The 16784-nt window shown below is 38.6% G+C and overlaps 1 protein-coding gene across 1 annotated transcript in view; it reads right to left on the reverse strand.

The window, feature by feature from the left end:
* LOC122347956 (T-cell immunomodulatory protein-like) overlaps positions 1 to 16123 on the reverse strand; it is a 29765-nt gene extending 13642 nt beyond the window's left edge. The window contains exons 1-2 of the mRNA XM_043243189.1: positions 16009 to 16123; positions 5025 to 5170 (exon numbers count right to left, since the gene is read on the reverse strand). Of these exons, the coding sequence (XP_043099124.1) occupies positions 5025 to 5170; positions 16009 to 16065 (203 nt within the window). The 5' untranslated portion in view covers positions 16066 to 16123. The remainder of the gene's footprint in view (positions 1 to 5024; positions 5171 to 16008) is intronic.
* Between the last annotated feature and the right edge of the window lie 661 nt (positions 16124 to 16784).

Below are 16784 nucleotides of genomic sequence, written 5' to 3' on the forward strand. Positions count from 1 at the left end.
CGAGTCTTCTTCTTAGCCCTCTTAAAGCGGTTTTATTGGTGAGTCAGAGGGCTGATGACCAAGCTCTTCTGCCGCTCTTCATTTCATCGGAAGCCAAACAAGCACCTGGGCAAGACACCAGAGTGGAGGAGAGCCGAATGGGAAAAGGAAGGGAGTGTGTAGGAGATGGGCCAGGTATTTGACATGTAATCTGCTGATAAAGAGAAGATTGAAAAGTGTGCTTGCTTAGCTGTTCTCTCTCTCTCTCTCTCNAGCTGGAGAAGGACACAGAAGCAGCAGAGTAGGTGGAAGAAAATGACAGGAAAGAGAAAGCACACTTTGTTCTCTTGAGACGGCTGTAGTCGTGCCTAGTCACACTGTTAAATATCCATGGTAAATGTGTGCAAATTGTGCAAAAGCGTGCCACAGAATCAGTTCTGTTTGTGTAGCAATGTCACTTTAAGTCCATTCACACTGCAGATATGCCCTCAGGCAGCAATTTTCCATGTAGCCGATACATACAGTACACATACAGCTCCTACATGAATGACTGAAAGACTGAAATCTTCAACACAGTTAGTCTACACTGTTATGTGTACATAATGTGTTTCAAAGCAGCGATTTGTGATGTAAAGTACAGGTACTCTGATAAAACTCAATTCAGGACACAGGACTGACAGGTAGCTGCTTTGTGTCTTCACTTGATGTTAAATGCTTTAATTGTCTAAATGCCAAGAAATCAATGTAAATAGTTTTGTCAGTAAATGCACAGTAGACAGGCAGGCAATATATAAATGTCAAAAAGCATGTACTGTAGTGAACTGTTAATGTTATCAATGGATAACTTTAGAAGCTTCAACCTTCAAAGCTCTCTTTGTTCTATAGCTTTTCATTTTTTTTTACTGACTCTCTTCGCACTCCTGTTGAACTTTTCAATAAATAATTCTCAAATACAAATAAAACTCAAATACTTCTTCAGGTTGATCCAGTTAATAAACACACTTGCTTGAAGGAAATCAAATTATACCAAGAAGGTGTTGGGCTCTTTTAACTAAAACACGAAACCTCCATTTTAACAGCTGCCTTGTTTAGCGGCGTGATTTCTCCCATCATTATTCTGTGAGTGGTCCGTCTCCTTCTTACAATGTCTCTGGTGTATATCTAGTTTCAAAGTGGAGAAAGAGACATATCAGTGTAGAATAAAGCTACAAAGCAATTTCTAAATCTCTGAAAATGTTGACGTTGTTCGAGCTGAAAAAGACACTGTACTCTGCTTTTCCTTGCCCACAGTCATTTTCTCAGAAAGTGACACACACAGTAACTTACACTAATACAAAACGATATCTATATATAAACAGCGAAGGATAAAATGGGGATGTGTACGTCAGTGGTTCAGATGATCGTCAGTGAAAGAAATGTACAGTGACTCCTACAGAGCACCTCCAAGTCTGTGTCGGCATGTAGGCTGGACTCACATAGTCAGTGATGGACCGAGGCCTGACTTCCTCCAAAATACTACCTCTTCAGCAGAAAGTCAGTGGTATATTCACACACCCTTGGGGGCATTTAACACTATAATACTGCTCTCTGCTTCAAGAACAGGAGGCAGATATTAATGATGTGATATGGACGTCAGCCTTTGTGTGCGTGTGCGATTTGATGTTGACTTGAAATCAAAATTGTACCCATTTACTTTTACAGTACAGGTCTATTCTCCTAATGTAGATGATTCATCAATTCTGCTGACATCAACCAAGTCTAATTTTCGCAATCAAGTAAATTCCTGACGGTCGGTATGATAAAAAAATAAGTCCCATTTCACAAAGAAATACATCAGAATGTATCAGCAAAAGAGGATTTTTATGTTTAGCCAAAAATTTTAATTCTGTCATAATTTACCCTCCTGCCATTCCAAATCACTATGAAGTACTTTCCTCTGTGGTTAAAGTTTGCATTTTACCAAATGCAAACAATGATATTCCACAGTGTGCTCAACAAAACATTTTTTAAAATATGTATTTATTTAAATATCTACCCTTTGTTTTCCTAAAATAAAAAAAACCTTTGGAATACATAACGCTGAGTAAATGATGACAACTTTAATTTTCGGATGAGCAATCCCTTAAAGACTATATGTGCTTTAATGAATAGGACATAAAATACCACTGCTAAGTTCGGCAACACTGCGCAAAAAAAGAAACCTCATCTAGGATACTGTTCAACCACAAGCAAACTGCAACTTTCAAAGTGAACATGATTTAAAATCTACAATTTCACATTAAATTGGAAACTTTCAGGTTGGTAAGAGAGGGCACACTAAAAGTTAAAAATAGTATCTACACCTACAACTATCTGCCAGTGACATCTCTTTATCTTATATTGCCTAGATAGGATATGACAGAGAGAGAGAGAGAGAGAGAGAGAGAGAGAGAGACTAAGTGTCAGAAGTCCAATGAGAAGTGGAAAGAGAGGCTGATGATGCGGACTGAAGCTGAAGAGGATGGAGAGATGAAGAACCCTTGAAGAGCCAATAAAATGAAACAGAATTGAATGCAAACATTGACAATTCAGACACACTTAGATGAGTATACATCTTTACACTCGCCAAATATGCTAAACACTACGTATGGCTCATTTAAAAGAAGTATGAAGCTCTCATTTCAATTTTAAACGGCTTTGACTTTGAAAATGTCTCTGGCTGGTTGGGTAAACTCTCTCTCTCACCCACACACACACAAAAAAACCCAACAACAACAACAAAAAAAACACTCACCAACTCCAACACACTCTATCACCTCAGAAACCATGACAACCTTCGCTAACAAAATGGGCTGGAGGCTGGTTTGAAAGCATTTGGGGGAGAAAAAAAAAGAAAAAGAAACTGGCACAACATTACTCACATCTATGTCCGTCACTCATTTCTAAACCGCAAAATGCCAATGTGTTTGATGGGTATCAGCATGCTTGTTCTGACCTCGTGAACATATGAACATAGCCCACTTAAGCCATCCTCTAAGCCACAGAACATGCTAAATCCTCACTAAATTGTTCAATACATATATATTAAAAAAAAATTAAGTATGAAATATGTGTTATTTATTTGAGTAGCAAAAATCTGAAGCAGCAAGACTCTTGATATTCACAGAAAGATGCTGTGGTCTTTGACGAAAAGGTTCATGGGAGTGTTTAGAGTGATCCAAGCACAGATTGCTATGAGATAAGAAAGTGGCCATCTGCGAGGAAAGGAGGTTTTAACATTCAGCTCCTGGCTGATGAGAATCAAATCACTCTCCTTGGCATCTTAGTCATTAGATGCGACGATAATGACAATAGGCCGATTTGAACACGCTCTGGTGTATCTCTGAGGTCTTTGGATGCATGTTGCCTGATTACTGTGGAAGTGCTGATGATGAGATTGGCTGTGGGGTGATTAGAAGAGACCATAGTAGCACTAAAGCCTTAGGACACAAGGGGAAGGTTAAGCCTTTACTGACTTAAAGATTAGGTCAACCTAATGTATTAAGCATGAAGACCATAGACTAGAGACCACAACAAAGCAGATCATAAAATAGAAAAGCGTTTTTCTAGGATTCTGTGTGTGTGGCTCAAGTGACTCTCTGTGTGCTTCTCTGAGTCTAGACACAAATCCCCTGTCCTTCAGGACAATGTGAAGTTGTCTTTGTGTTCTAAAAGCATCTGGAGCATCTCTCATAGTCACCTGGAGGCCAGCGGCAGAGCCTCTAGTATCTTATCTCAATCAGAGAGCTGTTAATCCATCCATGCCCTTCCTGCTGCTCTTTCAGGCCTGTCTGTCCTCACTCAGGTCAGGCCAGATCGAAGATGGGTGACAAGCTTCTGGCTCTTCACAGGCACCTACTCTCTCGCTTTTGTTGATGGCAACACTTAGACAACACTCAGTCAACCTTTACCTTGTCATGTAATCACTGTTAAGATAATAGAGAATGAAGTGTGATGTATGATGCAAAAATGCNACAAACTGATATCATAACCATACGGACTTTTATCATATTCAGAAAGAGGGGGAAATAAAATAATGTATGTAGAGCAATATTATTATAGTGAAGAGGAAAAACATAAAATGCCCCAGAAGAGTAAAAAGTCTTGTTTTATCAGGATCATCCATGAAATCCTCCAACTTAAGGTTTCAGAGAGAAAAATAGCTGATGTGCTTTGAAAAAACAGCTACTGTGGAAATATCAAAAAGATCCTATTTGGATAAAAAAGAAAAGGTAATAAAGGTTGGGTTTTAGACCTGGTTTGTTTCTTAGGAAGAAAAATACTTGTATGCTTTACACATGTTTGTTTAAACACGACTTGCTTTGTTTAAAAATGTAATTTAAAAGTTTCTTGGTGTTGAGAGTTTTTATGTTTAAAAGTCAAAACATAGTTCCTTTCTCTGAAATTTAATGTTGATAAAAAAAATTATATTTTGGGGCTAAAAATATTGCTGAAAAGCGATGAATTCAGTGATGCACATTTTAACACACACAAGTCACCGCATTTGAGAGGTAGGTTGTAATGCTCTATTAGTTTCAATAAGTAATTTGTGTAAAAAAAACAAAAAAAAAACAACAATTCTTAACTTCCATAATTCACAGAAAGTAAACTCTTTGGATTTAATAGTATTTTATAAATCAGGTGTATCTATCTCAAGATTTTGTGCAAATCTACTGATTTTAATGAGATATATTTAGTTTAGTTTTTAGTTCTCCACCCAATATTCAAGATTTGTATACATGTTCTCATTTTTAAGTGACTATTTGCTTTATAAAACATGTTTACACTTTCACAATGTCTGCATTCATATATATTTTTTTCACCATTTCATCATTCTCAGTGCTTTATTCTGTACTTTGATCAGATCCTATGTAAACAGCACTCATAATTCAAGCAGTAATTTCACGAATTGTTCTCTTCCTCCTCCTTACAGTACCATCATGACTTTTGCTCCTACTTGAGTAAACAAAATTATTTGTACTCCAGTACAGATTTTGGGTACCCAGCCAGCACTGATGCTGACTTACCTAGCACTGGTGTTACGAAGAATGACAAGGGCATCAGGAAAGCCATCCATGTTGTAGTCTCCTAAGTGCAGAGTGATGGGAATGTCTGAAGAAACAAATCCCCACACAGAATCCTTCCTCTTGAAGTCCGTCAGCACCGGCACCCACTGGGACAGCAGAGAAAGACAATTCAGTTACATAAGCTGGCATCCAGTACAAGAGATAACTGCTAACCTAAAAGAAATAAAGTTGAAATTAATCACTATATGAAGTATTACACGGAAAATACTAAAATTAAATGTTTTAAATACATATTACAGCAAGTTCTTTCAGATTTTATAAAGCGACAAAATAACGTTATTAACTAAGTTGGTGACATTATGATGAATTTGTCAGGGTAGGTATGTTGGATAGGAGTTTAGCAATGCCACTTGTTTAAACCAGCGTCTGATATGAAAGTTAACAGGTCATGCGAACAACACCACAAATTCAACTGAATGTAGCCAAAGCAAAGCAGTGCACCAGGCAGTGCAGCATTATGGTTCTCTTGCTCTTTGGGTCATTTGCACGTGTGTGGGGGAGGCACAGGCACAGATGCTACAGGCTTTACTCACTCATGAATGTAAAACAGAGAGCCAGGTGCATCTCTGCATGTTTACATCCATGGGGATGGAGGCACAGAGACAGGAGGGAGAAATAGAGAGACTTCTAGAGATATGCAGTGAGAGGGGAGACGGACCCAAAGTGCTAAAGAGAGAATGCAGGAAAAAAGAAAGCGTTCTTTAATGGCTGCTAATAAGATTTTTTCCTGACCCTCGGTACACAGCCAGAATCAGCAATGCATGGATCAGGCGTGTTGATGAGGTGAAGAGATGGTGTGTGTATTTGTACAAACTATTTTGCATTTTATCTAAAGCTAATATTGGTAATATCTCTAAAGCAAGAATGAACTGATGTTAGTCTTGTCTCCGCAAAATAGAAAAATCGAAGTCAAGTTTGTGAGTCATGGTGTGCACTGTAGGCCTAGCCGCCTCATTATGAGCAAATGTGAGAGTCCTGCAATGTTTGTTTACATTGCAGCACTATTTCCCGCTAAGAGCTTGACAGGTTATCTAGGACACTTTCTGTTAAACTCGTAGTTTAAAATATTTTATATGCACTTCAGACTGTTAAAGACATACAATAACAATTACAAAATATACAAACAGTTTAAGCATCAATTTAAAGATATAACTAACCTTTATACCATCATAAACATAATTAACTTTCAATTTAGAGAAAACTAGAGATAACCAACCTTATAACCTTATAACTGCTAGAGATGTAAAATACTGATTATCAAACATAACAATAACTAGGCTTTAAACCACTAGAGTGAATATAACACCAACAGCTGTCAAACAGTTACAATGACTAACCTTTAAACATCACCAAAATAACAATAGTTAATTTCAGAAAGTTTAAACGGATTTCAAAAACTAACTTTCAAACAAGTAGATACAATAATTGAAAACCTTCAAACATTCAAGATGTAACACTAACTAAATTTTAATCCATAGAGCAGAGATTAAAACAATAACACTTCATAATTAACTTTAATAGTTAACTCAAGGTGCAAGGTGGATTCCATTGGCTATAGTGCCAGTGACCAAAAAATTAATAAAAAAGCCTATATTTTTAGACAAGATTGTGGTACATGCTAAAGTGCTTTATCTGAAGATCTTAAAGATTTGCTAGATAAGTAAGGGAGGATAAGATCTTTAATGTATGATGGGGCTTGATCATTAAGGGCTTTAAAAACAAACATCATCTTAAATTGGATCCTAAAATAAACCAGAAGCCAATGAAGGGAGGCTAAAATTGTAGTGATATGATCATGTTTTTTTTTAGCCGTTGTTAACAGCCGTGCAGCAGCATTCCAGACCATTTGAAGGTGCTAGAGTGAAGACTGACAAAGACAAAGATAGATTTTAGAAATAATGTGACACTCAACTATTCTTAACGCCTGAGTTAATACGTTTGACTCAAAGTTCAAGAATGACACCCACATTTCTAAACAGAAGAGAGATTGAAGGAAAATGATTACAAAGCTTATTAACCAGACAACATCTAACTGAATGGAGTCACCAGTTTTTCAAGGCGAATATAGCTGAAAGTTGTCAGCAAAGAAATAAAAAGTAATAATGTGTTACCCAATAATACTTTCAAGTATTATATAATACTTATACTTGAGAGTACGTGCAGACAGACAGACGTACAGACAGACAGATCCCTGAGGAACCCCACAAACAATTGGGGGTGAAAAGTTTTTTCTTTATCTTTAATTAGTTCTTTTAGTTTTTTTAAATTAGATCCTATGATGATCTGGATAAATGACAATCAGGATAATCCCAATTTCAGTTCACATATGTTCACACTCATTTTCGCTCTGTCCTGTTTTATGCCTCACTTTCTGTCTTTCTTTTACTCACTCAGTTATTGAATGTTTAATGGTTCTTAAGCTCCTGGAGCACTTCCCTCCCATAGGACCACTGAGCCAGACCTCAACCCCCACCAAAGGTCCTAAGTAAGCAGTTCTGACTGATGGGCTGTTAGAACAGGTTATGAGATGTTATGACAGCTTATGGGCACGCTTACTGATGGCTCATCATAACTAAGAAGTAATACTGACAAGGTTTTAAATTGAACATGCCTGGCAAACCATTTCTAAACTAAGGCCATTATTGTTGAGAACCAGCTGAAATAAAACAAATGATCCTTATGAACGAATGAGTGGGTGTACATGCTGGTACGTGTTAAGGCACTTTAAAATGCAAGCACACATTCGGTTCTGTTTCTGTGTGTGTGAGCTAACCCAGAGTCCTTTACTTACACTCTACTATCAACAACTACAGTAAAGCTTCACATACAAAAACAAAAACATCTCTTTCTCTTAAGAAGCCACTCAGACAGAATCAGGCCTTAACTTCCAGCTGAATTCCATTGAATTGAAGACTCTTTTCATTCAACATAGAAATGATTATGCAAACAGTCATTGCCCTTGTGGCCATCTACAATCGGCTTCCATCACTCCGTGTCTGCTTGTGTAAATTGACTTATATCAGTGCTGACTGTCGGTTAATGCTAAGTCGTATTGATTTATTAGGGAGGGTAGATGGAAATCACAAGGCTGTGGGCTGACATTATGGTGAACACAGAATGGGTCTACTCAAGTCCTTCTAGTTAATAGAGAGTCAAATTGATGCATGTTTGAGATCATTACTATTCTGAACATGAGTGTTTTCAAACCTTCAAATTAAAGAATGAACCGTCTCTGACAGCAAGTGGCACTTTGCAGAAAAGCAGAAATTCTCCATTTACCAAAGTATGTAAAGCGCTGCACAGTTTTCCATTTCAGACACCTGCTTGTCGCGGAAAAAAAAAAGCATTTATGGTATACACAGCTTTTGAAAAGACATTCTGATTGTAATTTTGTATTTTTGTGCACTATTTATGAAACAACCCTAAATACAAGAGTACAGAGATGCTTTGGATTTATCCTCTGCTATTCACGGTCGTTTAGCAAAAGTGTCTCCAAGTCACAGTTTTATGTAACAGTAATGTTTCTGTGCGTGTGATTCGTATTGGTTAGTTGGCTTCATTTGCAGTTTGATAGAAAAAAAGATTACAACATCTCTCTGTTAAATGATCAGTTGCACTGACAGCATGGAAATGTTTGTCGGTCCGAACAGACGCATTAACAGCCGTTCATTCAAAATGTTTATCACACCGAAATTTCACACCGAACATTCATTGTGGTGTGAACAGGCCTTCAGAAGATTAGGAAAAAGGAAGAGAAAAATATAGCAAAAATGAAAGCCTAGACGATTTAGCCAGTAAAGGTATTGAGAATTAGACGGTGTGATATACCCTGCCTTGCGATGAAAGTGAGAGCTGCTTGCATGTGCCAAACTTGGCATCTAGACAGTCTGAATATGAGCAGGTTTGATCTACACTGAAAACATCCTTCCAAAGTTTAAAAATAACCTGAACCAGCTGCCGTTGAGAATAGGTGTTGGCGGCATTAGCTGCTGGCCAATGAAGACAGTTGGCGGCAAACCAGCCTGGCAGTGTCGACCTGTACCACTGAACAAAGAGCCTTGCACACATCATTACGCTACATGCGACAACATTCCTTTAACTCTAATGCTGACGGAGGAGTGGAGGAGGCCGGCAGGGTCACACAGAGAGGGATGTAAAAGGCACCGTACAAAATTCACGCAGAAATAAGCCCGACAGGATGTGACTGGCAAAATGTCCCGCTTATCAGCAGCCTTTGGAGAAATGCGAACGGGTTTAAAGTCAATAATTCATGCCTAGTAAACAGATTATACTTTAAGCCGCCATACAACGAGAGAGCATTTTCCCACCATCTGCTATGCACGGACCTGGACTCTCTGACGGGTCAGGAGAGGGTTTGGGCTACTCCTCTGGCAGGTGCCTAGAGAGCCTGAGTACAACGCTCATTGTTTAAAAGGATGTGAGAGCCCATCCGAGAATCAGCCAGGCCTTCCTAACAAAGACTCTGCACATTTATCATCCTCTTTGTGGAGAACGTCTACTTGACAGTTCACTGAGGCCGACCAGGTGAACACGTGGCATGACTCGTATAAAAAGATGCTTTTGCATGTCTAAGACTACAACTGGCACCCCAGAGTGTGTGTGATGGATGAGAGGAGCGATTAGAAAGCACAGAGATGAGAAGAAAGAGGGAAACAGGTAATTTGCGGAGGGAAGGGCCTGTTGCTGATCACAGAGAAGAGAGAGGTAACTCTCTGCTAGAATTAGCCTCCCATCCAGCTATCCGCTGCTCTACTGATTAACCCAATCAACCCAAACTGGAACGAACACACACACACACACACACACNTGTCATCCAGGATAACGAGACACTCTGTAATTAACCAACTACCATAGAAAACACGCTAATTTCTCATTTGGCTTCCTGCTTTAAGATGTTTATTGGCTGAACACAGCTGGGAGAGACCTGCATTAATGTCATCGCATTAAACGTCTAGACACTATGGATGATGGGATACTTCAGCACCAGCGATTACTTCAGCTTTATAGGTTACTGCTCTACTTGTTCAAGACACACATGACAGTTTGTCATGTTATGAGCCACTTACATCATCTGAAGTGTCTCATTCGTGTAAATGACGGCATGAGCCCAGCAAACACCATGCGACCGAACAGCCGAAATGTCAGCGAATTAGACTATGCCGTTGTTGCCAAAGTGACAGAGAGGGGAAGAGGGAGAGAATGATCCCTTTAATGCAGCAAGCCATGATAGCCTTTCCTTAGCAAAAGTAATGGGACATCTTAGATAGAGCAGACGCTGTGCACAGAATACAAATGGCCCATTTTCCTCCCTCCCTCATATCAGTCGGGGAGACATCATCACGTTCGCATTGCCAAGACTCCATCCCTGTGGCTTTGTTTACTAAAGCGCAAAAAGTCCCTGTTTTAGCAGAGCTACGCTTTCCACCACTCCCACATCCCAGCTGTGACGCTTCATTAGGCCAAGAAATTAAAATCAGAGCTCGCCGGCGGGAAGACACCAGACGAGGTGCCATTACATCAATAGGTGCCACTGACAGATGATATGAAAGTGCGACATCTAATGAACTGCCATCTTTATGACACTCCGGGAGGAAAAAAAAGAAAAGAAAGAAAGCTAGCTTCATCGCTCGTCGTATTATGGGGAACGCATGCCATTCCTCCCTGCGTGTGAAACAGAATCTACAACAGACGGCCTCTTCATTAGCCTCCCTAGAGGAGAGAAGCACAATTTGTAATGAAATGTGGTACAAGAATCAGGAGACGGGCGTGTCAGATCAGAGGTGTTGATGGCAGGAAAGGTGGGAAGGGTACAGGCTGTTATTACAGCATGCAGCGTTTATGTCTGAAGAGAAAAGACTAGACACGTGCACCTGCGAGAGTGCCCAGAACTGAAGGTCACCTGCAGGCAGTGATTAATTTGTAAATAATGAGAGCCGTAGCAAGGACTGGTGGAGGATCTAGTAGGTTGGGGGTGGGGTTGGTGTGCAAACAATTTTTGATTTTGACACTTTATGTGAGCATTCATACATGAGAGTTGATGATACTGGTCAAAGCCATGTAGCTTGTGTTGCAAAACCAATTTTCTAATAATTTGCATTAAGGCAATTTGCATGGAAGTGTAAAAATGTATTTAAAATCACATTTATTATCATATTTATATTATTATAAGTCTTTTTTATTTATTTAATTTTCTTGAATGTATCAAAGGAGAAGGGGAAAATTATAAATGTCAAAAAATAAAAGTTCTTTCTGAAAAAAAAAAAAAAAAAATACAAAAATACACAAAAATACTAAGCAGCACAGCGATTTTTAAAAATTGGTAATATTTGTACGAGGTGGACAAAGTACACAACGCCATTACTTAAATGAAAGTACATATACTGCTGGTCAAATATTACTTAAATCACTTCATGCAAACCTAGAAAAATGATTTCTGCTAAGCTGTCAAAAGTTTTTTTTTTTATTCATATAAATGCAGCCTTTGTGTGTATAATAGACTAATATATAAAAACTTCTGAACTGTAGTGCATGTTAGAGTTATAGTTCACTCAAAATGTTTAATGCTTTCAATCATGTATTTCTTCATGTTTTTCAAAAACACTTTCTTTCATCTTCCACTTACTTTCGTTCATCGTACACAAAAGAATATAAATAAAGTATTGTATGCACAGAACTGTCCATACAAAACAGCACTAACCCACTGACTTCACTGTAGAGACAAAAACACATGTTACATAAAAGTGTTACATAGAAGAAAAAAAATCTTACAGGTTTGACTTTTTCATTTCTTAGTGAACAACTCCTCTAAAAAAAGATTTCCTGTAACAGAAATTCAGTATCTCATTCTCATGGTCCAAAGTAATGCTCAAAAACAAGTGAGACACGTATTTAATATTTTAGATGTTTCAGCACTGCTCTAGTGAGAAATCATTCACTTTGATAATGTTTCCACTGAGTTAACGCAAATCACAAGTAACTAAATCAAAAAAAGACGCTTCAATGCCATTAATGCAGGATAAACTGTTAAAAACTGAGAATTATCATAATTAACAAAAGTCAAAGAAAAGTACTTTCAAAGTCATGGTTAGACATGAGATGTGAACCATATGGGTTGTTCATAATGGGAATCATTAGACCTCTAATGAGTGCAGGTCATAGCATAAATGTCTTCCAGAGGCATAAGAGTTTTGTTAAACTAATATAGGTGCTGAAACTTACTGCAGTGGTGGCATATCAGCTTCTCAAAAAAACCTTTCACTGACTAAATACAGGCAAAATTGTGACAAAAGTTGTCCCTTGACAGACTAGCTGTTGTGAATGTTAAAGCACAGAACAATAGCAGGAGTCACTTAAGGAAAGCGATAATGACTTGGCCTGCGCAGTGGAATGCTCTAAGGACTTCTTCATAATTGTTTCAGATGACATTAAACAGAATGGATGCGACTAGCATTTCACAAAAAATGTCAAAGGTTGATATCCAGATCTGTCAGACATTTCATTGCATGTATACTGCAGGTGCTTCACGTAGCGCGATGCACCATTAGCCAAACTCGGCAGCACAAACACGCAAAGCTGTAGCAACACTTCGGCAACTATCTACTTGTTTAAAACTTTGTGAATGACAAGAATACAATTGTGTGGAGTTTCCTGTTGGGTTCCGTGCACTGGCTTTCTGAGAGGAACAGATAAAACATCTATTTTGGCTAATTTCTGATAAAGCTTTCAGCTGCCAATAAGTGCACAGCCCTCTCAGCTCCCATTAACACATTTTACCATATTAAAATCTGCACACATTTCCCCCTTAATCAGTTTAGCTAATGTTAAAAACCATTCAGTTTCTGTGTGGGTCGACTTAACAACTCGTGAGTGGCAGCGTACAAGCCGAACAGGTGGTGCTGTGACACGAGGGGAAAGGGACGGCCATAAGTACTGACAGAAACACCAGCTGCCTGAGAGAGACTAAATGAAGGCCTCAGTGCACTGTATAGGCTAAGCAGATAATGGCCAATCTAACCTTCTCTGGAGATGTCTGGGAAATGTAGCCTTCAGTAGCTTTGCCCACAAGACACTTCTGATAATTTAGCCATGTCATGATAAAGAGAGAAGCAGTCAGATACAAAGCCACATCCACACTTACACGGATCAATACCATTAAACAAACTGCTCAGAGAGTGACGCTTTAGGTGATTTCTGACTCACAAGATACACAGACAATGAGACGAGCAAATATCCAGAAAGAGACGCACGCAGGGGCAGGCAAATTTCGAAGTGTGAGCCATGAGAGTGAGTGTAAATATTATTTATACTCCTCTGAGAAAAAAAAAAGAATGAAATAAATGGCCTGACACACTCAGCTGATGCTGCCAAGCTGGAAACAAAGTTGCTATTACGGAGTACATGAAAATGAAATGAATAAGTGTGAGACGCCCCGGGCTTGCTAGAGAGAGAGCAGCTCAGCCTATGAGGGCGTCCGTCACTCCCTCCCTCCCTCCCCTGTTCACTTCCTCACGACTCTGTTGAAATTCAATACACACGTACACAGATGCTCACTTCCACCACCTCAGACAATCTATTGCTTCGCTCTCCATCATTTCCTCCCCATCTCTCTTTCTTTCTCGCGCCATGTTTTATGGATGCTGCTTTGCTGCATTGCAGCTTAAGGGATAGTTTAATTCTGTGTTGATCCCAAAGCCCTTCCTCTCTTCTTTTTTCAGAGCTCGGAAATCATGTCCACAATTCAAGAAATCATGTAAATCTTGGGAAGGGTGAAAAGCGGACAGGTGTAAACGAAATGTGAATATCAGGAAACAGATGTCTGACTGTCAAAGTGTTTGTTACGAAAAAACATTTGGGGTGTTTCTGAAATAGCTTCTGTTTTGAGGATAAAACGGCTTGGAAGTAAACAACCAAAAATACCAAGACTTTTTTCAAAGGAAAATGGAGAAAAAAAGGTTAAACCATTGATGTAAACAGTATTTTAAGATAAATATTAGGCTAAGCTCCAAGAACGAAAATGATAACTCTTAAAAATAAAGGTCCTTTATTGGCATCACTGGTTCAACAAAAGACCTTTACTACCTTGTTAAGGTTCTTTACAGTGGAAAGGTGATTATTTAGATTATTAAAATGTCTGGCAAACTAAAAAAAAAAAATTTCTTTTAAGAACCGTTTCATGAAAAGTTTTTTAGAAGGAGAATTGTTCTTCGTCTATGGCACTGCTGTGAAACTCCCCTTTTGGAATGTTTATTTTAAAGAGTCTAATACACTCTGAAATATTCCATAAACATAAAAATGAGCAGTTCTGATAGTGAATCTGTCATGAAATAAAGAATCTTGTATTTTAAAAAATCTACAAAAATGACAAAAGACTTCCATTTATACAGTCAGCCAAAATGGTTTGTGCATGTGTTTGAGCGTGTGTGAGGGTGAGGACAATCGCTGTCCCTAATCACTCTAATGAGTGTGATGTTACGTGTTTACACTGTCAATATTAAGCAGATGAGCTGGAAAGGAAAACAGAGAGAATGAGTTTATTTAGCAGACTATGTGTGTGAGAAAGCGTATTGTGTGATTAGCAGACACACACACACACACACNAATTAAATCATAGACTACGTTCTTTGACTATAACACAAGAGTGTCTTTTGTTATTCTCCATCTTTTGTCAAGTGTTTGTTTTCTTGTATCTTCTCTTTTCAATACACCATGTGTGCTGCTATGTCTGTATCAGTCTCATGCATTATTCGGCAGGACTGAATAAACTCTTTCAAAAACCAGTGTAGCTTGTTGTTTTCTGAACTCTAAAAAGAATGGAAGGGGAGAGAACCAAAAAGAAAAGAAAAGAAAGACCAATAATGTACAGAGAGAATGTGATGGACAGATGGGAAAATAATGGAAGAGTCAAACTTTTCTTTCCGTTCAGTGTATCTGATGGTGAAGACTAGCGCCTGTGGCAGGAGGACAAAAGCTGACACGTGTTCCCCGCCCTTTACATTCTTGCCCTCTCCTAGTCTCCGTCCATCGTTGTTCCCTTTCTCTCTGGTCCCAGGGCTTGTGACAGGCAGACAGTGTGTGTGTGTGTGTGTGTGTGNCATTCAGTTAAAAGCATGAGCTGCCAGACCACAGCAGACCTTCACACAATGAGCTCTAAATAATTATATGCCACTATTATTATAGGCTTTTATTGTAATCTATTATTATCTTCATATCTTCATATATTCAACGGAAAATATATGCTCAGGATACAGTACTTCTTATTATACACGCATATACTACCGTGTTGGGATCAGTAAGATTTTTGCTTCTTATGCTCATTATTTGATAAAAAAATACAACAACACATTTTATAATGTAAAATATTACTATAATATAAAATAACATATTTCTATTTCAGTATACATTAAAATCTAATTTATTCCTAGGTTGCAAAGCTGAATTTTCAGCATCATTACTCCTTCAGTGTCACGTGATCTTTCAGAAATTATTCTAATATGCTGATTTATAATAAGTGCTTGACGCAGTTGAGCTGCTTAATATTTTTTGGAACCAGTGATACTTAATGAATAAAAAGTTAAAAAGAAGAGCATTTTTAAAAAGAAGAAACTTATTAAGGTCTTTGGGAATTGCTTGAAAATTAAAGGCAGGTGTGTTTGATCAGAGTTAAAGCTGAACTTTGCAGGACAGTCGATCGCTTATTTATTTATTTTTTATCTTACTGACCCCTTTGATCAGTTTAATCCATCCAATTCTATCCATTGCTTTTAAAAATGAGAGTGACCCGATGTTTAAAACAGTCCTGTCACTGTCCTCACAGCAGCTCAGAGCTCACTGTCTCTGCAGATGCAAACAGATGAAAGGGTGGGATGGAAGAGTGTGACAGAGTAATAACGGAGGGCTTGTGTACCTCTGTCCCTCCAGGCCTGGCCAGGTAAATTGCACTGCTTTTACATTCAGTATCCATGCAGACCGGCAACAGGTGGTCTTGAGAGCCATCACCGTCTGAGGAAAAACAGAAAGATTGAAAGACAGTGAGTGAGGAGGTAAAAAGAGGTCTAAGAAATACTAATGCATCTTTTCATTTGGTTCGTAATGCTCCAGACTCCAGCATATGGAGATAACATCATGTGATCTTGAGCATGTCTAATGAAGTGTGCAGCAACCTGGTGTGTAGCCGTTTGTCCTGGTGTCACAATCCGGTGCCCGAATCTTTATTCCGTCATGTTTACCACTAGCATGCATCTGAACCTGTCTCTAACATTACCCGTATCCCACCTGAAAAGCAGCAAAGGTGCTTTGCAATACGTTATACTTATTCTTTATACGCGTACATGGTGGTTAAGGCCACCTAATACAAAAGGTGATGGAAAAAGCAACTCAAAATAAAGATTGAACAGTGGAAAGAGAACAACTGGAGGAAGAGCAGTGATAAATAGATAGGCATTGACATTCATAGCATCTACCACACACCAAATAGCCACGTAGATCAAAACGGCAGCCTGCAGAGAAACCGAGAATTACACGCAGACACACACGAGTTTATATTTCGATCATGTTGGTGACTTTCCACTTTCAGATTCCTGTAGTGCAAACTGTAACACATGATGCTTGCAATGTCAAGGTCATGGAGTTTGATGAAATATAAAGGCAGACACACACATACACACACTATATATATATATA

Source organism: Puntigrus tetrazona, chromosome 7 (assembly GCF_018831695.1).
Source record: "Puntigrus tetrazona isolate hp1 chromosome 7, ASM1883169v1, whole genome shotgun sequence".
Lineage (NCBI taxonomy): Eukaryota > Metazoa > Chordata > Actinopteri > Cypriniformes > Cyprinidae > Puntigrus > Puntigrus tetrazona.